This window comes from Siphateles boraxobius, unplaced genomic scaffold, assembly GCF_051911475.1.
Source record: "Siphateles boraxobius isolate OS27281-9 unplaced genomic scaffold, OSU_SipBor_1 49, whole genome shotgun sequence".
NCBI lineage: Eukaryota > Metazoa > Chordata > Actinopteri > Cypriniformes > Leuciscidae > Siphateles > Siphateles boraxobius.
Genome location: NW_027509130.1, coordinates 4,889,137 through 4,911,500, shown reverse-complemented (window position 1 = coordinate 4,911,500; position 22,364 = coordinate 4,889,137). Strand labels below are relative to the sequence as shown.

At 38.6% G+C, this 22,364-nt stretch overlaps 1 protein-coding gene, 1 long non-coding RNA gene and 3 other non-coding genes across 5 annotated transcripts in view; 4 read left to right on the top strand and 1 right to left on the bottom strand.

Annotated features, from left to right (window-relative positions):
- The window catches only part of sphk1 (sphingosine kinase 1), a 30,328-nt gene extending 25,602 nt beyond the window's left edge, over positions 1–4,726 (bottom strand). Inside the window, exon 1 of the mRNA XM_077202160.1 lies at positions 4,054–4,726. Coding sequence (XP_077058275.1) covers positions 4,054–4,516 — 463 coding nt within the window. The 5' untranslated portion in view covers positions 4,517–4,726. The remainder of the gene's footprint in view (positions 1–4,053) is intronic.
- Positions 4,727–14,639: 9,913 nt separating this feature from the next.
- LOC143710906 (uncharacterized) overlaps positions 14,640–22,364 on the top strand; it is a 46,436-nt gene continuing 38,711 nt past the window's right edge. Inside the window, exons 1-3 of the long non-coding RNA XR_013194689.1 lie at positions 14,640–14,726; positions 17,284–17,316; positions 17,588–17,633. This is a non-coding gene — a long non-coding RNA (uncharacterized LOC143710906). The remainder of the gene's footprint in view (positions 14,727–17,283; positions 17,317–17,587; positions 17,634–22,364) is intronic.
- Positions 14,827–14,895, top strand: LOC143711215 (small nucleolar RNA SNORD49). The gene has a single exon (XR_013194789.1). It is a non-coding gene; the product is annotated as a small nucleolar RNA SNORD49 (small nucleolar RNA).
- On the top strand, positions 17,144–17,212 carry LOC143711214 (small nucleolar RNA SNORD49). The gene has a single exon (XR_013194788.1). It is a non-coding gene; the product is annotated as a small nucleolar RNA SNORD49 (small nucleolar RNA).
- On the top strand, positions 17,769–17,839 carry LOC143711212 (small nucleolar RNA R38). Its single transcript, XR_013194786.1, has one exon. It is a non-coding gene; the product is annotated as a small nucleolar RNA R38 (small nucleolar RNA).

The following is a 22,364-nucleotide window of genomic DNA, read 5'->3' as shown; positions in this document are numbered from 1 at the left end:
TTAAGTTCGTACATTTCAGGTTCGAGCTGAGGCTCATCTGATTTAGTACGTCGGGTTAAAGATATGTAATATCATGTTTAGATGTGTTTATACTTTCATATTTGTTGTTAGGATTGTTCAGTACTTTGTAGTTGAGTAAAATAAGAAGTAAGTGGTGTTAAAGGTCCCGATCTTCATGTTTTTTTGAAGCTTTGATTGTGTTTACAGTGTGCAATATAACATGTGTTCAGGTTTCGCGTGTAAAAAACAGTATTTTTCACACAATTTACTTATCTGTATACCGCTGTTTTCACAGTCCAAAAAACGGGCCGATGACTTCCTTGTTCTATGAAGTCCCTCCTTTAGAAATACGTAACGAGTTCTGATTGTGCCAGCGTTTCCTGTGTTGTGATTTGACAGCAGCTTATCGCACGTTGCCCGGAAAGGTCACGCCTCTTAAAGTTACAATTTCGTACATATGACTAGTGTAGCATAATTGCTTAGCAATGAATAGTAAACAAACATGGCTTTACTACAGTAAGTAACGTTACATAAACATAGAAAATGATTTGCGTTGCTGCAGCTAAACGATCATGTGGCTAAAGGTTTAGTTCGCCCATTTAAGACATGAAGTTGTATGGAATCCTTACCAGCACTATAGTGCATACACACTGACCCACTCTGTAGTCACCTCCCTGGTCAGAGTTCTGGCCGCTGGAAGTTTTTCAAGAAAGTACTCCCGGTTAGTTTCCGGGGCCTCAAAACTGTGCGTTTTTACGTGAAAAAATTATTTGCGTTTCAAAGCTTGATTAATTTACCACACAAAAAACACGCCGGTCAAAATTCATACCTCAGTTTTAATGGGCACTATTTTCTTTCCATTTCTATCAATCCGCGCTGCTGTCAACGTAAACAGCAAACATTTGAGGCTGAACGTGCGCACTGTTTACGTTGACAGCAGCGCGGATTGATGGAAATGGAAAGAAAATAGTGCCGATTAAAACTGAGGTATGAATTTTGACCGGTGTGTTTTTTTTGTGTTAAATTAATCAAGCTTTGAAACGCAAATAATTTTTTCACATAAAAACGCACAGTTTTGAGGCCCCGGAAACTAACCGGGAGTACTTTCTTGAAAAACTTCCAGCGGCCAGAACTCTGACCAGGGAGGCGAATACAGAGTGGGTCAGTGTGTATGCACTATAGTGCTTGTAAGGATTCCATACAACTTCATGTCTTAAATGGGCGAACTAACCCTTTAAACAGTAAACATTAGATATAATCAACAAATAATTTAAACTGATCATTACAAACACCAACAATCGATGGTGTCTGATTGAATTACTACACTTATTTAAAAGGTTTGTTGGATTAGTTTCAATTCCCATCTAGTTAACAAAGCTAAACAGCGTTGCACTTTGTGTAATGAGTTACAGAAACGGTTAAACGCACCAACTTAAATAATAAAATACACTTACCGGTTGTGGTCCATAAACAATGCCTTCTCCAGACAAAGAGGGAACTGCTCCATCTTTCAAGAACAATCTTTGTGCGTATCCGACATTAAACTGATTGAGATTGAGGAAGCTGTCCTCGGCAAAATGTGCTGCACATAGTTTTAAATAAGGATTATATTTTTCGGGAAACGAGTTAAACATAAATTGTAACCATTGATCTCCAAGCACAGCGTCCCTGGGAAGGCCAAACAAAGGTTAATTGACTCAGGCATGAAAATAACAGCGTCTCGACGACATGGCGACAAACACACTATACAAACGATACTCTTCCTCTTCTCCGTGGGAGCTCAACAAGACCACGCCCCCTTTTTTGTGTATTCCTGTGGGCGGAGATTTGTCAAAAAACTGTTCTAATTACGTCATTAAAAAAGGAAGTAGAGGATGTAGTCCAAACCGAACGTTCGCTGTAGGCTTTGAAAGGGGACTTCTGTTAAAAAAAATATCTTGCTAGGCATTGAACTTTGAGCTTTATAATTTTACAGGTATTATTTATGCTCTAACAGCAACATTACACACTAACTAAAGTTTGAAAAATGGAATCGCGAAGAACGGGACCCTTTAAATATTGTTATCTGCACCGCTATCGAGGTTTCTCTATCAAGGCTTTGCTAGCTCGATGGAACATAGCATTCGGTCCAGGGATTTCCACAATAAAATAGTTAGTCGGAAGCTATGAAGTGTATCATAGATGACAGTAAGTGCTCTCTATGTTAGTGGGGATTTGAGAATCTTTTATAATAAGTGTTTGAATCTTTTCATTATGCTTACAGTATTAGAGTTTATGAGATATATAGTTATATCCTGACTATTGTTTGGTTATGTTTAGTAATGTATATTAGTGCTTAGAGAGGAATGAGTGTATGCATATGTTTCATTTATTCATTTGTATTTGTTTCTCTCTTTATAGAAACCACAAACACACACAATCAGAATTACATAAGAAAGAGGAATAAACAAACAGAGCAAGAACTATCTCTTCGCTCTTCATTTCATACTCTGGAACATTAAGTGGTGTTCTGGCCGACACACCTGAGTGAACTTGGTGATAAACCCAGAACTAGCACAGCGTCTACCTATTATCTTCACTACAGTTAGTAATATCTCAAGATGTGCACTTAAGCAACTTAGATTTGATTCTTTATTCATCACTTTTTGTAGAAAAAACACGTTCAGATGTGTCTCTCAAATATGGTATTCAGGCTTTTGAGGAAGGTTTATTAGCTGTCAATCATCATTGTATTGCATTGTATTATATGTTTTAAAACTACAGAGCTTTGATCATAAAACTAAGTAAATATCATCTCACTAAGACCTACTATTGATTATTGACGACTAATATTTATATGCATTTTATGTTAGTATCTATATAAAGATCTCACTGATTTACTTTTTGACCATATAAATATCAGAATCTGCATAATTACATAAAATTGGCTTTTTTCTTCCTCAAATATATGATGTTTTATTAACAAAGTTCGGGAGGAGCACGTAAAAATAATTGATCCAATTATCACATCATTCCAACCAGCTGTCGACAATCAGTAATCAACATGTCTATCCAATCAGCATGAGTTGGAGACCTATATCATTTGACTCACCAATGTTCCTGGACAGTTTTTCAGCATCCCTCCACCACCCCGTCTCCTCACACTCGTTTGGTTACTTCTTAACCAGCAATACGGGGGGAGTACTCTGGGTTCGGGCCCAATATCCGAGCTCTGAGCCCTCTCCCCGGACAGCACGCCAAATATGCATACCATTTATTCTAACTTATTTGTAAGTGTGAACTAGTGAAATATTCTAACACCTGATTTGAAATATATGATGTCCTGTTATTTGATATGCCAGGCTTTACAGGGTTAAACCCCCTCAGTGTTGTACAGATGGAGATGAACAGTCCCACATGTCCTCTCAGCATCCCTTTACCTGCTCATCATGAGCCAACGAGATCATATCTAGCTATATCAGATGTTATTTTGGCCTTAGAGCCTATCCAACCATTCATGATCTGTCCTAATCACCAGAAGTAAAACTAGACATGAATTGCAGTAATAACCGTCACCCAGCAGGTCAAACTGGTTCAGTATGTGATCTATCTGTCACATTATCCTCACATGTTAAACAGGTAAAACCACATGTGAATGTAAGGAACGGGCATGACACAGCCAAATATTTACCATATTACTGAATGATTACCGTGTTCACATAGGCTAGTACACAATCCACTGTATTTCTATAGTATACTGTCACTGGCTAAAGCAAGTTCTTGTTGGAACTATTGGAACTTGTTGGAATTGGAACTATATATGTTTACTCAATGTACTGTGACAATGTACAACAACATACTGAATGACTTCCATGTACCATGGTATTTACAAGACCTTCAAAACATACCATGGTATTATCAAGATGTATGCAAACACACATGATTTTGACATTAGTTGTGTATAATGTTTTTGATGTTATTGTTACAAAGTTTTATTCTATAAAAGCCTCTATACTCATTGAAAAGGAGTTTAACTTTGGTGTTTCGCTCTTCAATACTAAGTTAGTTTCTTACCGTGCGTGTTTCCCGTGCGGCGCGCGGTGTTGTTTCTGATGGCGCGCGCCCACCGTTCCGCCTCGCGCAGGTTCACGTCTTCCTCCTCCTCATCATCATCGTTATTATCTTCCGTATTGAGCAGCCGAAAGCGACGCTCGTCCCTCTGGCGAACCGGACTTGAAGACATCCACCTGCACCGGTACGGGTAGAAATACGCGCACAGATACGCGCCCTGGTCCTCGCGCTCGCCCCGGTGCGCGCGGCTCCCCAGGCAGTCGCGCAGGTCCAGGTGCTCGGATGTGGATGATGATGATGGTGGTGGTGATGAAGGAGGGTTGATCCTCTGGACCGTGAGGCAGCTGTCCGACAGACTCAGCGCGTACGTGAACCGCCCGGTGTCCGCGTCCGTAAACACCCCGTGCATGAGCGTATCCGCGGCGGGCCCGTTCCGCTGCTGACGCGACGCGTCCGGTTCATCCATCCCGCGACGGGACGGTGCTGCAGTGAGTGCGCGTGCAGTGCCGTGGGACGCTGTTTAAACACGTGCGCGCGCGTGTGTGTGTGTGTGCGCGAGAGAGAGAGAGTTCACATATCTCTCCCTAGTGACAGAAAAGCGGCATGACATTAAAATATCGGAGGCAAAGGGCGTGACCGTGACAGTCTGAAGATCACACGCTCCTCCGACACCAAAAAGTGCGGAGATTGTCACGGTGATCTCGAAAGAATAGGCTAGCGTCCGTGGTCATAAAAAACGCATATTACCCTGGTAACATATTCAAAAAATCACAATAGTTTGTAAGGTTGTTACTTATTAGGCTACTGCACTTAGGCTACGTAGCTACTTAAAAACAATTAAAAAAACTTAAATATGAAATAATTGTTAACTGAAATAAAATTAAAAAGCCTACGTAAACTTATTTATTTTTATTTCGTTTATTTGAACTAAACGTAGCCTAAAAAAATAACTAAAAAAAACGATATAAACGTTTTTTTTAAAACAAACTAAATAAAACTACTAAAATTGCATTAGCACACCACATAATTATTTAAACTACCAACAACAACAAAACATGGTTTAAAAAATATTTTTGATCTATAAGCAACCTATTGATCAAACTAGCCTACAGCAATGATAGCCAACTAAATTAACAGATATTTTTTAAATGCATTAACCACATTATTACCACAGTAGTACAAGCAATATATATGTATATATATATATATATATATATATATATATATATAATTCCAGAAACTTCCAATTAAACTTCATAGACTGTATAGGGGGGTTTTATAATGCAAAAAAGAACGTTGCATTGCTCTGACCTAGTGAACTGTAGAGTTACGACATATAAAGAGAGAAGAACAACTTTATGAACGTGATGATGGTATTTATGTAAAATACTTTGTCCTCCTGAGAACAGTTAAACCTTCAGTTCAAATCTCGTCCTAGTCATTGAATGTCATATTGTTTAATGGTGATGTTCAGCTGTTACACGACAGATATCATTGAACGAGGTGTTTGAAACCCAAACCACTGCTAGAGAAAACAATCATTAGTGTAATTGGACATCAGACTAACACCTCTAAATAATAGAAGACAATTTCCCCTGGTTGTCTCAGCACGTTTTGTGCGAAACTGTATGATCCCTTCCTTATGCTTCAGGAATATTTGTCAGCATATTGCATTGATCATCATTATCGTAAAAAAAACAATTGTTTGGAAAGAAATATGTGCATCAAAACAAGATGTAAAGTGTTAGTTCAATAAAATTAACCCATTAGATTTTGTGTTAATTATATTTTTACAAATGAGGTATCTGAGTTATAGCCTATATAGCCTAGTTCTTGTTATTATAAAATGGTGCGGTTTTCTCGAATATCAGCACATGTGCAAGTATATCAATTGAGATAGCCTATTGATTTTATACAAAAATGTATTTAACAAGAATTTAATATTAGGTGACTTTCATTTTAGACTTAGATTCTTGTTTGTTCGCAACAAATCAGCAAAAGAGTCTCCGAGCAACCGAAGGAGTCCGCGTTTTGAAGGAATCGTTTGACTGAATGATTGAATGACTCACTCACTCACTCAGACAATGATTTGCGCCACCTGCTGCCAGTTTTAGTTTCATTTCTTTTTTCCATCGTTTAACTTTCTATTTATATCTGGCACCTGTGCACCTGTGGCTGATATAGCCTAACTGTAGTCCGCCATGCTGCCAGAAACACTGACTTCGTTTACATGCAGCCAATAACCCGTTCAAAACCGGGATATTAGCAATAACCCGGTCCCGCACGGCCATGTAAACACCGGCAAAAACCCGAATATGCTCATATCCCGGATTTTAAAAACACTTCTGTTGCGCTGCGCTCCACTATGGTTGACGTCACGTGACTTTAACGGGCCCGCAAAGCATCCCGGGAAGGTGGCGCTTCATTTGGGAAAATGCTACGCGTCAAAAAGCTGGCCAATGCCCATCTTTATGCAAATGAATTCCGATGAACGCGCCGCAACTATCCAATAGAAGCAGAGCAGGGGAAGTCTCTCGCAGGTCCTCTGTTCTAGACTGGCCGCTGGCTCAAAACCACACCCATAGCGGTAAACTTGAGGAACGCCCATCAAAGTACAAATGTGGGGAGACTTAGTCGTGTCGCAAAAGTGGATCTCTACCGTAATGGTGAGTTCACACGGGACGTGAATAGAGCGTCTAGCGCGAGTGATTTCAGTGTCAATGCAAAAACGCGTTACGCGTGTAAAAAATTCATGCGGCGCGAATGAGGGGTAGAGCGCGGCGCGGTAGACGCGAATTCGCCTCATTTGCGTGTCAAGTTCACGCGAATGGCGTGAATAGTGCGAATTGAGCGTCTGGCCCGTTCCGCGCGAATGATTTATTTAGTGCTTTTTGTGCATTCACGCGTTTGACGCGAATTCGCGTCTGCCGCCCAAGTTAAAAAATCTGAACTTCTGCATCAAATTCGCGCCGCGTTAACGAATCAGGAGCCAGCTTGCTGCTTTCACGTGGTGAAGTAAATATTTTACCACATAAAAACTTGATTTTAATATATGAGACATTCATTTTGTATACTATTTATTCCATATCTAAACTAGATTATATGAAACATTATTATTATTCTAATGTAAAGAGAACCAACATACTTTAGTGCAAGAACATTGAGTTCGTGTCTGTGTTGTGTGAGGGAAAAAAACACGGGACAGTTTAATCACTTTTGTAGTAGCCTAGGCTGGCTCCATTTATCATCAAAACAAAAATTAATTACAGATTAGGTGGGTGAGGACGAGGGCAAGGTTGATCCTCGCTCCGATGCGGGACACCAGGTCATTGAACTGGGCGCGGGACAGGTGGAAGTACAGCTGAAAGCGGTCGTCATCCAGGTGCAGCTCCTGGAGAAAATGGTGAAACTCGCCAAACTGGGTTCGCCTCCGAAGGGTCTGGTGGACCCAAATACGGCGATGATGATCCCTACGCCGCTGTTCTGCTCTCCAGAGCAAATACAGAGCGATGACTCTCTCGATAAATGACCCATCAACAACAGACATCTTGTAAAAAGATGGCCGCCAACGGGGTTCGAAACTTTTGAAACTTTCGCCTCTGACGCGCGTAAATTTCGCTTCAAACTTTTGTTTTTAAGCGCGTCAGTTTCACTCTTGTCGCGCGAATTAACACAAAGTGGTCAAGCGTCAAACTAGGCGCGGTAGACGCGAATTTGACGCGCTATTCGCGTTCGGTGGGAACGCACCATTAAACATTTCTTCTTGGTTTAGTCTATTCGTCATTTTGTAGCCTATTAATTACTTATATCCCTGTTCTCTATTTTTTATTTTTTTTTTGCTCTCATGGTCTGGACTTTATAAGATAACATCTAATAACATCAACTCTTTGTTTGAAACGGCCCTCCAAATTGCAAAGGCCACCTCTGTTATACCACACAACCATTTAAAGTCCCCCTGTGGTGAAAATCAAGTTTTTAATGTTGTTTATATGTGGTGTTTTTAATATGCTTTAAGACAAACTATGTGCAAATTCGTAAGTCAACACCATTGCTGAGTAATTTCTTCTTAAAACTGCAGTGAAAAACACGGTTTGAAATTGCTGGTGTTTCTGACGTCACAAATAACCTTGTAACCAATCAGGGGTGCATTTCCCAAAGCCAACTATGGTCGCAAGTTCCGTCGTTACCAATAGAGTTCAATGGAAATTATGATCATAGTTGGCCAACGATGCTTTTGGGAAACGCACCCCAGATCAACATGTGATCATCAACAAGTGGATCTCTGAGCTGAGTGAGTGAGTGGAGGCGGGGCTCATTTGCATATTCATAGAACCGTATATACTAAATGAGGTGTCGAGTTACATTCTAGATATTTTAAGGCATTGTAAGGCCGTCTAACTCGATCCAATGGCGGTATTCAAATTAGCGGTGAAGGTCTTTGCGTGTTACTGTCTTTTCTCGCGGCAAAGTATTTTTGGTTAAATGCAATACATTTTCTCATATGTATTTTCTCGTTATTTCATCTGACTCCATAAATGAAAAGGCTTTAATGATATCTGTGCATCATTAAATGTGAGCGAATGTTTTACTATTCTTTTAAACTCTTGAATGCAAATAATGTCAAAGTCAATTAGAATAATCAAATGTCACAATTTAATATGTCAGGTAAATGTATCATTATAATTTCATAATCAATTCAAGGATAATCAATGCAAAACATCAAATGCTCTAGAACAAAGAGGAAAAAATTTACCCGACAAGAAATGCGTGAGGCTGAGAGTCTTGCAGCTCTCAGCCTCACGGGCCGATCTCAGATATAGAAAAGGCCCTGAGCTCTCGCTGCGTTTCATTATATACCCAGACCTCATTTCAAATCTAAACATCATCCACAATGGAAATTTACCTGTAAGTCACCATTTGCTAGCAGTGGAAAATTAGCATTCAGTCAAATGGTCGAAGATGTTAACTCAAAGACACACCCTCCAGTATTGCAGGGTGTGTCTTTGTTAATTTCCTTTGTTTTCTCAGAGAGTGGCCCTCTCTTAAAGTCCTTCAAGTTTTTCCAGTCTTACAGATTGGCCTCTTGACCACGTGGGTCAAATTCAGATGAACACTTACGTGGTCACAGTAAGACGTTTGTTGTAATCCTCGAGACGTAACTCAAAAATTGTCTTTGCAATGTCAGCATCTGTAGAAGCTTTCAGAGAGCTGTGTTCACATGCAGAACGCCTGGTCTCACCAGGTGTATGTAGCTTGAGTTCAGCAGGTGGATGAAAGGTTTTCCTCTTGCGTTTCAGCCTAGAATGTGACCAAAGTTCATAGAGTCAATCTGGACCTTTGTGACTTGTTCAGTCGACGTGTCATTCCTTCATAGAGAAACTTCTGCTTCTCTGGCACCTTCCCCATGATGATAATCTGACCCTTCTTGACCACTCCTGTCACCTCCAGCGGTGCGGTTGTCTGGGCAGACCTCAGTGGATGAAGGTGTTCTCCTTGGTTCTACACTGCTTCGTGTGAGACACCTGAAAATCGTCTTAAATGTCCACTTCACGATTGAGCACTTGTGAACTTAAAAACGTGAGGAAATGCATCCGAACACATAATGCAACAAAACAAAAACAAAACAGTGGATGGGTTCATGTCAGCAAGTGTGATTGGTACATCTGGTCTCAAATCTTCTAAAAGGTCCTGAATGGTAAGGTGATCTCATTTTAAATATCCAATTCTCCATTACCACTGTGATGAAGTTAAATGGTAGTGGAATTATAAATATACTTGGTCTGAATCATTTAAAGGAAACGCAGCAAGAGGTCAGTGTAATCTAAACAATCAAATATATCCTATGCATCAATAAATCATGTAATAACAATAATAATATTCAATCGAAAATTATGAAGAAATACATATATATATATATATATATATATATATATATATATATATATATATAACCACTGTGTTCAGGAATCTTCTAATGCAAGCCACCTATGCAGATCTAAGTGACTTGGGACATGCTTAGTCATTCAATAATGTAGATAGTTCATCCCTTGCAACAGTTGTGAGCGAGTGTGAGTGTGTGTGGGAGAGAGAGATCGATATACAGAGAGTGTGTGTAAGAGTGTGTGTTCTGGCTAAGTCACAGTCGATGAAAGGGTTAAATTGTAAATTTTGTAATTGATTGAAGCGCTCACTCTTCAGATCTATACGTTTTTTATGATGTTTCTGTTATTAGTGGTATGTTGAGAAATCAGGGGCCCTCCGATTTTCCAACCACCCTAACAACAATCAGAAAATTTTAACATTTTGAAAATTGAATAGCAGGTCTGTTTCTGCTTATAATTTGCATCATCGATTTGTGACTGTGGCCATTCATATGTATATTACAGTGTTTTTGTGTGAGTGTTGTGAGTAGCGTATGCTATGTGCGTCTCTGTTAGACTGTAATCCATGGATCAGCTCTACCATCCTATATGTGTGTGAAGCTATCCGGATCTGTTAGTGTGAAGATGTACAATAGGTCTTTAGTGAAGTGACACTTTCGGACTCTATGTCATCTTTATCTTCTTATGATGTATAGTTTTCAGCCTGGATAGACTTGATCTATTCCAGGTGATGGTGATGGAGGAGTGTGTAGTGATGGAGGAGTGTGTAGGGATGGAGGAGTGTGTAGAGATGGAGGAGTTTGTAGTGATGGAGGAGTGTGTTCAGTGTTCATGTCTAGGAGATGGGTGGAATCTAATCTATAATAATTGTGTTGTAAATTTTTATCCAGTTCTAAACTGGGAGGCCATATTTATGCAGTAATGTAATAGTGTGACGTGTGAAAAGGCCTTTGTAATTTCTTTTCACCCATCTCCCGAGTCTCAGGTTATGTTCTAACAATCCCGCTGTCCTGGCTCTGATGCAGGTTGGGTCCGGCCCATCCTGGCATCCGTCCTTCAAGGAATTACAGTAATAAACCTGAGACAGAAACAAATGCAGAGAGAATCACAGTTAATTCTGATGTTTTCAACAGTTTCAAATTCAGACATGTGGAATTCTTTTCCTTTCTCCATTATCATGTCCATTGAAATTTTAATTCCAGTTGTCACATGAAACCGAGTTTCATTGATCAGGTCTGAATTATTGCTGTTGTTTCAGTGCAGTGTGTGACACCAAAAAGCTGCTTCTGCAGTGGAGCCTTCAAAGTCTGCTGTGTCATGAGCATTAGAGATCCCAGTTCTGCTGGGGAAATTTTCTGGATTAACCAAAGTTTTTCTCACTCATATTGTTATGAGATCAAATGGGTCAATGCCCATTGCTTTATTTCAAAGTTGCTCTCTTTACAGTCAGATCTGTGGGCAGAAATTAGTTCACCTGTTTCGGCGTTGCCTGTTTAGCATTTGCTTTTTTTTGGTGTCATTCACACAAGTACAGATCTCTTGTGACCTGCAAAAGACTGTGATACTTCTGTTCACACCCTCCTTGTAAATTTACTTCTCTGATCAGATTCAATTTTAGTTGGTGCGTCCCAGTTAAGGATGATTTGGTTTGCTATTACCTGTGCCACACTTCTGGTTGTGTTTTTGTAAAGGCAAAAAAAAAAAAGCACATCCCCTCCCCCTTTGGCACTGGATAGCAGGCCAATGAAATCGAATTGTAAGGATTAAATGTCACACCTCTCCAATTAATGCACTGTTTGGCGATTACAATATAATGTATATTATAATTTGAGTTATAGTACAATTATATTATATTAAAAGGAATATAAATTAAATTATATTGTTTCTGGTCTCTAAAGAGTCTCTGGAACAACTTAGTTGTCAAAGTGTCAAAGCTTTACTGGTCAGTGCATTGTATGTACAGCAACGGTCAGGCTGATAGCCAATGAGGAATTGTGTTGTTGTTTAACACCCAATGAACCGCAAGCACATGCTAAACACATGGTCAAATCTCTGCTCATTCTCATGTCAATACATTTCAAAATGAAAAGGTTCCTTGGCTCAAGGCTGATCAGAAGCACATTCGCGGTTTCTGATGTAGATTTCAAATGCCTGTTAGTTTAATTGAATCTTTTTAAAGACTACATAAAGGCAACGTGGCCATTTTAACGTTTGATTATTCTATTTACTCTATTTTATATTTTCCCCGTTTTTAGATTAGGAAACTATGTCGCTTAGAGGTCCTCACGTTTTCTGTCTTAACGTTGGTCTCACGATCACAATCCGATCAGTTTCATCACAGAACAGAGGTAATTGGCTATATACCTGAGATTTGCCGTATTCACACGCAAAGACACTTTCATAGCCCCCATGGAATTGCATCTGTCTGAATTTAATTTAGTCACTTTACCTCAGTAGAGGTTTTGGCCACCATTAAAGACGCTAGTCGACCAACTTCACTTCTCTTATGGCTTTGGCATGGCCAAGCCCGTGGTGTCCCACGTCATACTTATCTGAAATAACGCTAAACCAAAATAGACAAAGCAGACGCACCCGAATCTAGGTCGGTCAAACAGCATTTCGCTCTTCTAGACGGAAATAACTCGTCTTTGCAAACCAAGTACACTTGAACCTGTGTAGAATATTGGTCGTCACCAATCTGATCCAAAAATTGCGGTAACATACGAATCCGTTTATAATTGGGAAAATAATTGTAGAGCAATTCAGAATTAATTCAAACGTAACCCTTTATAAATGTAGGCGAAAACAGCTCCCATAGAATGGAGAGGTAAAGTATGCGTTCTCTAAAGCTTGTTGTTTCTCTTTTGTAGATTTCAAATGCACTGTGAAAACACATTGTAACCACATGGCAATCCTATGCTCCTGTATAAGGAGGCAAACAGATTTCTCATAGACACGTTTATACAGTATACACAAGATACATGGCCTAGTATGCATGGCATCTACAGCCTTAATAAGTGCTACATCCAACACTTACAGTTAAGCAATCATGTGTTTCAAAGAATAAACTTAACTAGCCTATGTGCACATATAGTAGCACAAAGTAGCATAAAGTGCGTTCTATGAGCACAATGTGTTAAGTACAATTACAAATCCAAAACAAGGATATCTTTAAAATCTATTAACAAGGGGTTTCATTCTTCATCTGCGCCGCCACTATCATGTCCTCACGTATTTCAGTTCCGGACTAAACAAATGGCTTTCCGATCCGTAATAATGCAAACAACATTTCATTTTGGTGATCAAAAATGAGTTTTAAAGGATACAATTATTGACTACAAGAAATAATCACTGGCTTTTATCAGTTTGTGTGCAGCTACATTTTTAATGGTAAAATGTAGTCCAAATCAACTCTAAAACATGATAAAATATTTTTAGAATTATAAATTTTAATAATATAATTACAATTAAATTTCAGTAATGTAATAAGCCTATGACTGTTAAATTGTCAATTAATTGCATTGATAGATCTTTATTTTGTAAAATGCTTTTCTTTCCCAGCGGGCATTGTGGTTTCCACATTTCACACGATTAAACGCATTAATGATGCCTTCTTAAGGCACTTGGAAGGGAAAAAAATAATGATAGCTATGCTGTGGGATCGTTCCATACAGATTTTTCACTCACTTTTTGTTATTTTAGAGCCCTTCACCTTTTAACCTTCCAAAACTCAAGGAAAAGTCTTCTGAATGGTTATGCTAATGATGGGAAGTTGACTCCAAAAGAGTCGATTCCTCGACTCTCAATAGCCGTGTCGGAATCGACTCCAGGACAGGAATCGACTATCAGTATCGATTCTGTATTTTTTTTTTTAAGACGTGAGGTGTGTTCGTGTTATTTTTTTCCAGTCTACGGTTCGACATCGGTTGCATCGGATGTAAGCGATCGGCGAGAGTTGTCCAGGCGGAGAGAAGCTGAAAACGGAGAAATGAAGTCAGACACTTTCTGCTTCCCGTAGTGACGCTTGCGCTGTGTTTGCATAATGCATACTTTACCGCAGCTGAAGTGAAATAAATGCAATATTTGTCAAATACACAGATGTTTCAGACACTTTTCTATTGAATACTTTTGTAGGCCTACTGCTTAATACAGTGCCTGTTTGCATTTTTAATCAGTTTTATTTTGACTAACATGACACAATATAACATCCTGACTACACGTATACTGTTGTAAAAAAAAACAGATTTGTCGATCAGAATGTCCCATCCAGTACTGGAGTGGGAAAGAAGTTTTTTTCTTTTATTCCTGACCCTATTTTGATTAAAAGTAAATGGAGTAAAGGAGTCGACTCCGCCGACTCCAATATTGGAATCGACTCAAAAAAAAACCGGATTCGAACACCCCTAGGTTACGCCCCATGTCACGTGGGCCGTGACGTGTCCGCTGTATAAAACCGCTCGCTCCCTCTTCCTCGCTCTCTTTCTCCTGAAGCACGTGGATCGTGAGCTCTTTCTCAGACACAAAGAAGAGTTTATCGCCATTAAAACGTGCTCATAATGAATCAAACGCGAAGAAGATGCGAGCACAGCGCTTCCAGACCACCGTGATTAAGTAAGTAAGTCTGAAAACGGATGTTTTTTTAATCGCACGAGGTTTATTCGTGCACGTGCAGTAATGGCGGTCAGTGTTAAACTTTGCACGGTTTGTCTTTCAGCAGGCCGGGTTAACTGTGACTAGATCATGATTGCCTGGTGTCTGTTTTACTGCGATTATGGCACGGAGTTCTCTGAATTGGTGGGTATTGAATTTCATATTTTCTTGATATTGCGTTTTAAAAAAGAATTGTATGTGTATATATATATATGTAATGCGTTTAAATGTAAAGTTGACCGTGTTCTGTGATGAGATAGGAAGTGCCGTCTGATGCGATAACTGACGATGGCAAACCAAAATGATTCTGAGACACAATGTTCAGATATGAAGTCCATCACTGCTGAACCACTGAATCTGATCACATGATCTCTCTCTCTTCAGGTGAACGTCTGGATCTGCTTCAGTGCTGAGCAGGTAAACATCTCTTCTCAATCCTCTGTTCACACACACGTTTGGCTGAATCTTCCCGAGATGAAAACACTGTGTTGAAAGCGGGGTCGTGGCTTGTGGTATATTGGGGCCCACCCACCCCTGACCCCCCAATGTGCCCGAGTCCCGGCCCGGCTGGAGATGCCCTCTGAACTCCCCAAAACTGATGGCCAAATATTCTGAGGAAACAGAGCCAGTGTGAATCTGCAGCGGTGATCTCTTGTGAAACTCGTCTCACTCCTGTTTTCTCTTCACAGACGCAGCAGAAACACCATGAGCTCGTGCTTCACCTGATTCACTGCGGTACGCATAAATCACAGTACATTTATAGTAAAGTGATTTAAGATGTGTAGTTTAATGCTTTTCTTGGGTCAGAATAGTTCTGATGGTTTCTGATTATGAAGGATCAAATCTTAGTTTCAATCCAGTAATACATTTTTTTTTTTCCTGTTCCGGGGTGATTATCTCTCTGAACTCGTGAAACAGTGTCTGTATGGATTTTACCAGATCAGTTTATAAAAGTGGATGCTATTAATGACATTTGTACAATCCGTTTTAGTCTCTTGACCTGATTAAGCAAAGTTTCTTTAAACAACTAGGGCTTTCACTAACTGTTTTGGTAATCGTGTGGTTTTGTGTGTATATGAATAACAGTCTTTAAATTACTTAAACACATGTTTAATAACAGTGAGTCAATTAGTTCAAATAAAGTGTCAATTATATTTTATTGAACTCTTTTAAAATGCATAATGTGACATGCATAAAATGTAAATGTTATGTACTATCGTATTATAACAAATGAGGGTGTGTGACTTTACAGCAGATCAAATCCAAGCGGCAACCTTCCTGTCTCTTGACACCAACACTGAAGTGACTTAAACTGCAATTCATCGTCTGGCCGCTAGAGAGACTGCAAGAGTCAATCCCATAAACCCTCATGTTAAAATGCCCAACTTTACAGCAGGGAAAATGGTTTACAAAAAATGGTTTTGGTCTAAATAGCTCATTTTTCCCTACATGACAACTGTTAGGGGTGATTTTTTATTTTTAATTGAGCCTTAAAGTTGTGCATAAAGGCGTGGCCACTTGAGTGACCGGTGGATTGTCGCTACTAGCTGTTTGTTAGCGTCACATCACTTAAGATAATCCACCTAGCTGTCCATTTTTCTTTTACCCGCCGGTGACACGCTTCCAAGATGGCGACGGCCGGCTCCGCCCGCTTGTGCTCGAAGATGCTCCTCAGAAACATAAGGGTGACGTCACGCACACTTAGCCATATTTTTATTCTGTTCAAATCCCAGTTTAATATTGGCCAAAAAACTAATTCAAATATCCACTTAATCTTTAATATTTGGCCACTTTGATAGAAATGTTGCAGCCGCTGTAATTTCTTGAACTGAGTTCTATGTTCTTGCTCATCGTGATTTCAGAAAAGTTGAAACCTTCGCTCTGTTTCAATATTTTTCTAAATATTGATTAATCTTCCTGTGTAGGTTTATAAACCTGTTACAAATCTGGTGAAATGGTGCACATTGTGTTCCCAGATGAACGTTATAAACAACCCAAACCTACAGAGATGGAGTTTGAGACGCTCCACGTGTGTGAATGGTTAAAGCGTCGCGCTTCACTCAAACCAGCAGTGCATAGATTAACTCAATCGAACTGCGGCCTTTGACTTCACAATAGCACTGATTTTAAATGCTTTAATTGTATATCAGTGAAGCTCTAAATGGTCTAATAATGTGGTTCGTGGATTTTCGTGCTTTGAATCCACCGCTTCCGGTTTTTCCAGATAATCGACACAGTAAATTGCATTTGAGGACTTTTTAAAATCAAGCACTTGAATTAAACCAAGGAATTGTGACCGCTGTAAACAAGCACTGCAACTTATTGAAATGTTTAATATTATACAGACACTTAATACTTGTTGTAGCATTTAATAACCTACTCTTTCAATTTAATTCAATTTTCAATTAGCAGTTGGTTTGTGAAAGTTGTTTTTATGCAGGTGTGGACTGTTTTTGTAGTTTAACAGCGTTCTGACCTGCAGGTTTGAGGCGTTTAAGTGCTGTGAATCAATTGAACCATTTTCTTTGTTTTCCAAAAGCGTTTATATGTAAAGTTGACTGTTCTGTGATGAGACAGGAAGTGCCGTCTGATGCGATAACTGACGATGGCAAAACCAGTTCTTTCTGAGACATAATGTTCAGATATGAAGTCCATCACTGCTGAACCACTGAATCTGATCACATGATCTCTCTCTCTTCAGGTGAACGTCTGGATCTGCTTCAGTGCTGAGCAGGTAAACATCTCTTCTCAATCCTCTGTTCACACACACGTTTGGCTGAATCTTCCCGAGATGAAACACTGCGTTGAAAGCGGGGTCGTGGCTTGTGGTATATTGGGGCCCACCCACCCCTGACCCCCCAATGTGCCCGAGTCCCGGTCCGGCTGGAGATGCCCTCTGAACTCCCCAAAACTGATGGCCAAATATTCTGAGGAAACAGAGCCAGTGTGAATCTGCAGCGGTGATCTCTTGTGAAACTCGTCTCACTCCTGTTTTCTCTTCACAGACGGAGCAGAAACACCATGAGCTCCTGCTTCACCTGATTCACCGCGGTACGCATAAATCACAGTACATTTATAGGAAAGTGATTTAAGATGTGTAGTTTAATGCTTTTCTTGGGTCAGAATAGTTCTGATGGTTTCTGATTATGAAGGAACAAATCTGACCCAAGATCAGTGTTTAGACATTCAAGCCTGTGATGAAACAAGTTATCCCTGTCTGAAAAAAACATGTTGAGTTATGGTAACCTGAGGCTTCATATAAAAATGGAATACATTTTTTAAAAATAAAACAATTTTTTTTAATATGTAATTAACTGACTTTTCTCCCACTTTCTGCAGAAATGCCCCACAGTGTCTGTGTTGGAGAGTGACTGAAACCTGCTTTATAATAAACATTGTAAAAAGATATGAAAATGCCTCCCGTCTGTGTTCATGTGTTGAAGACTGAGTTAAGTGATGTCCCAAAGCATGTACGTTAAAAAGAGCATGTCCCCGGGTTGTCTATTTCCGGTGGATTTTCGAAGTTTGGATCCGTGCTCATAACCGCTAATATTGCCCACTGCGCTCTGGAGGAGGATCTACAAACACGGGTAAAAAGTGTTGAACTACAAACATGGTGGATATGCTTGAGTGAGAGGTTTGATAAAGGTTTGAGTGACTAAAAAGTTTAACCTGATAAAATAATTAGTTGTCCTTTCATCTGCAATTAATGCTGTGGACTTTTATAAAGATCAGTTTTGTCATTAACTTTGCATCATGCATTGATATGAGGAGAATCTCCGCATGAAAGTCCCGCGACTGCAGATAAGCATTTTAGCATTTCTCTCCGGTACGGTAGGAAATGATCTGGATGATTTCAACTGTGACAGCAAGTTATAAAGATCCAATTGTGTGATGTGAATGATAGTATGTCCCAAAGCTTGTCTGCTCTTTTGCTACACTCTCAAAAGTATCTCCTTTTTCTTCACGAAAAGTGGTAGCCTACTTTCAAGGTGTATAAGTAAGTGAATTGGGACTTAATGGGAATTAATTCCTGAAAAAGAGGTTCTGAAAAGTCGTGCTCAAAACATGAGCGCATTGAAAATGAATGGGAGACTAATTTTATCTTAGTGAAACTTTTGGTACTGCGCCCAAACAAAATCTTACTGCAAGCTCTTTTGAGAACATCAGTTTTGAAACCCATGTTTCGATTTATTTTTTTGCGTTTCTCAGTTGTAAAGTAAAATATGTTTGAAAATATGAAATAACAGAACAGTCCTAGAGGGTTACTGAGTAATGATAATTAGCTAGGTTAGGCTACATGTTTAGTTCTAGGGTCAGAATTAGGTTTAGGTTTAGTTCCATGTAATTAAGCATAATTCATACTATAGTTAGTACATGTAACGTGTAACAACGACACTGTAAAATAAAGTGTTAACGTTACCGAAGGACCCTTCAATCTGTTACAAGCCCATATCTGGAAGCACTACGTCACGTGTTTGTTTCATTGTACTTATTATTATATAGCATTTTTTATTACTTAATTTACGTATTGTCTTTTATACACGTAAGAGAGCTGATGTTTACCATATCTGATTCCCAGCAGAAGAAACTGAATGTTTATGGTGAAATCTGTGCGAAGTGGCCTTAATGGGAATTATCCCCGCCAAATTATTACCCCCCGAAATAGGAATACGTGGTACTGATAAATGCTTAGTTAATATAGTTCACTTACACAAGAGTTCTAGTAAATAAAAAATAACTGTAGAGAGTACTTGATCATTTAGTTGAAATAAAATGTAATTGTTACCAGTGGCGTATCCAGGACATTTTTTGGGGGGTGGCCAAGATGGCACACAAAGCTAGTGTGGGGTGGCCATGGCATAGCAAAGTTAATGCGTATATGTACGCAACCGACCATGGTTCGAATCCCGGTCCTTTGCTGCATGTCACATCCTCTCTCTCTCCCATGATTTCCTGTCTCATAACTGGTCAAATAAAGGTGACTATCCTGTTAAAAACAGTCCTAACCACCTATCACAGTCCCCAAGTATCTGGTTATTTTAACATGTCTATTTTTAATCAGTAATTATGGTCAGGATAGGGTAAACACTTTCTAAGAGCTATTTTCTTGTAGTGGATTAACTTGTCTCTTCATAAGTTAGATTAGAGTAGCAAAATAAACTGCTCTTAACTCATCCTATATAGAATAACATGCATCAGTCATCAACTCATCATCTGTGTCACCTGTATTGTTACCTGAGTTTGCTTTACTAATCGAGGCACCATCTTATGTTACATAAAAACACAGAAATCCAACAGGACAAACCAAAATGCTTAAAGATAGGACCTTACCTGTAAAAGCAAAAGAAAAACTAAGCTTGTAAGTAAAAAAACATAAATATTTGTTGTTCTTGACATGCTTAGTATATGTTATTATTTAGCTTAGATATAATTTTTTAGAGATACTGGAATTTGAATTTCTTAATTTGTTCTTTGCCAGGTGTGTTTTTATTTAACCACAAGAGGGGACTTAAACTAGTAAAGCAAACACGGGTAACAGGTAACAGAGGATGGCCTGATGACTGAATAATATCATTAGGATGCCTTGTGATGTATGAAAATGTGCAAAAAGTGGTTTTCAACTGAGACAGTATTCATATCCAAGGCCCCGATGAAGGTATAAATTTAAACATTGGCTTTGATTCAGCATACATTAATAAGTTAATTTAAGTGAAGATGAGCTAACTGATTCAAACAAAAACAGCCCTTAAATAACAGAGTAAATAAATACGTCACAGCTTGTTCTTGTGTTACACTGTCAAAAAAATCAATAAAACCGGCAGCTGTGGTTACCAGAGTTTTACCGTCAAAAATACAGTATCAACGTTATTGGTTTTAACATAAACCGTATTTCATAATCTGATTTAATGTTAATTTACCAACCCATTGAAGTATTAATACCTGTTTTGTACCATTGTAATACACTGACAACCAACAATCACCACAGCAGTGATGAGAGTCACGTGATATATCAAAGATTATCTCAAGCAATCTTCCACAAGAAAGTTAATATTATTATTTTGAAGCTGCACAGTGTGATTCGCACAAACATTAAACACCATCACGGTAACACACATGAAATTATAAAAATGCAATAAACATTAATTTAACAACATTAAATGTGACATAAAACCCTAATGTACATAACTGCTTAGAAAAGAACTAAGAAAACTAAGAAGAAACATAGTTATTTCAATAAAAATACATAAAATCTGAAGTGTCACGCAGGGAATTGTGGGAATGTCAATTTACGGTTTTTCACTGTAAATTATACAATGAGTTGTTCTTTTTCACTTCAAAAACTGTAAATTTAACGGTATTTTACAGTAAAATTACATTAAATGTACCGTTAGATCTATCACAGTTATTTACCGTATATAGTAAGGAACTTTCTGTTAACCAATTCACAGTTTTGCACTGTAGCATTTTTACAGTCTTTTACCGTTAAAATCACGATCATTTTTTACAGTGTATAACTTAAATCTAGACTGTCACACTATATTTCACACACGGGTTGGCCAAAAATATAACATTAGCTCTATTCTCGTTACACCGCCAAATAACTCGTTACACCGCCATGGAATGCTATTTTCTGGACTGAAGACTTGTGGGTGGCCAATGAGCTTTCAGGGGTGGCCCTGGCCTTCCCAGGCCATCCCCTAGAATCGCCATGTTTTGGATGCTGAATGTTGAAGTCTGTGTGACTCAAGTATGGTCAATTACAAGATTTTCACAAATTTAGAGGATAAATGTATGTCCTGATATAAATCAGGACATGAATGTTAGCAATAACATCATAAAAGATCATTAATTGACATGAAAGATTTTTACGGTGTACATCATTAATTCAGTAATTAAAACATATATAGATATTTTATATATTTTGTTTTATTTGGTTCCAAGTGACCAACCAAAGGGATTACTAATTGCCATAATGGTGACTAAAAATATTTTAGGAAAATCAACATCAATTTATGAAGTCAACTAATGTGATTTTCTCTCAAATGTTTCAGTTGTATTGACAATTCAACATTCAAGTTGACTTTGGGAAATGAGTGAATGCAAACAGAGAAAAATAACTGCAAAAGTGGAGGAAATGAGTGAAAAGTCTAAGAATTTCCCCGCCTCAAAAACCACACTCAAACCAATTAATTAATCTTAACTTGGGTTTTCTGAGTAAACAAAGCATATGGATAGTACAGATTAACTAGATTTTTACAATTAAGTTAAGACATTAAGTAAAGTTAACTAAAAAGTTTTAGTTAGAATCACTGTTGGATTTTACATATAGGCTTACAATTAGCCTACCTCAATGCATTAAAACAAAAATGAAACTATACAGACAAAGTGCCATAGCCTAGATCTTATTCATGTAGCCTACTCTGTTTGTTTATAAATAGATTTTTTTGTCGAGTTTTATGAACTAGTTTAAGATTGTTTTCCACACATATTCGTTCTGCACATCTCTTTGTGCTTAAAATAAAGCATGTCTTATTGTATATTCATGAGTAAAGGAATGTTATTGGCTACACTTTGATGTCCCAAAATATTTCTAAAAAAAAAGTTTGCTTTCATTCAGGTTTTGTGGCATTTAATCAAATAATTTAGGCTATAAGTAGGCCTAGGCTATCTGTATTCGTGTGTTCCTGTATGTTTATATTTTTATAGTCTATGGTTGATATCAATCTTCAAGTTCCATGAAGTATTTTGCACGTGTACACAGCCGGTTTTTCAACATTT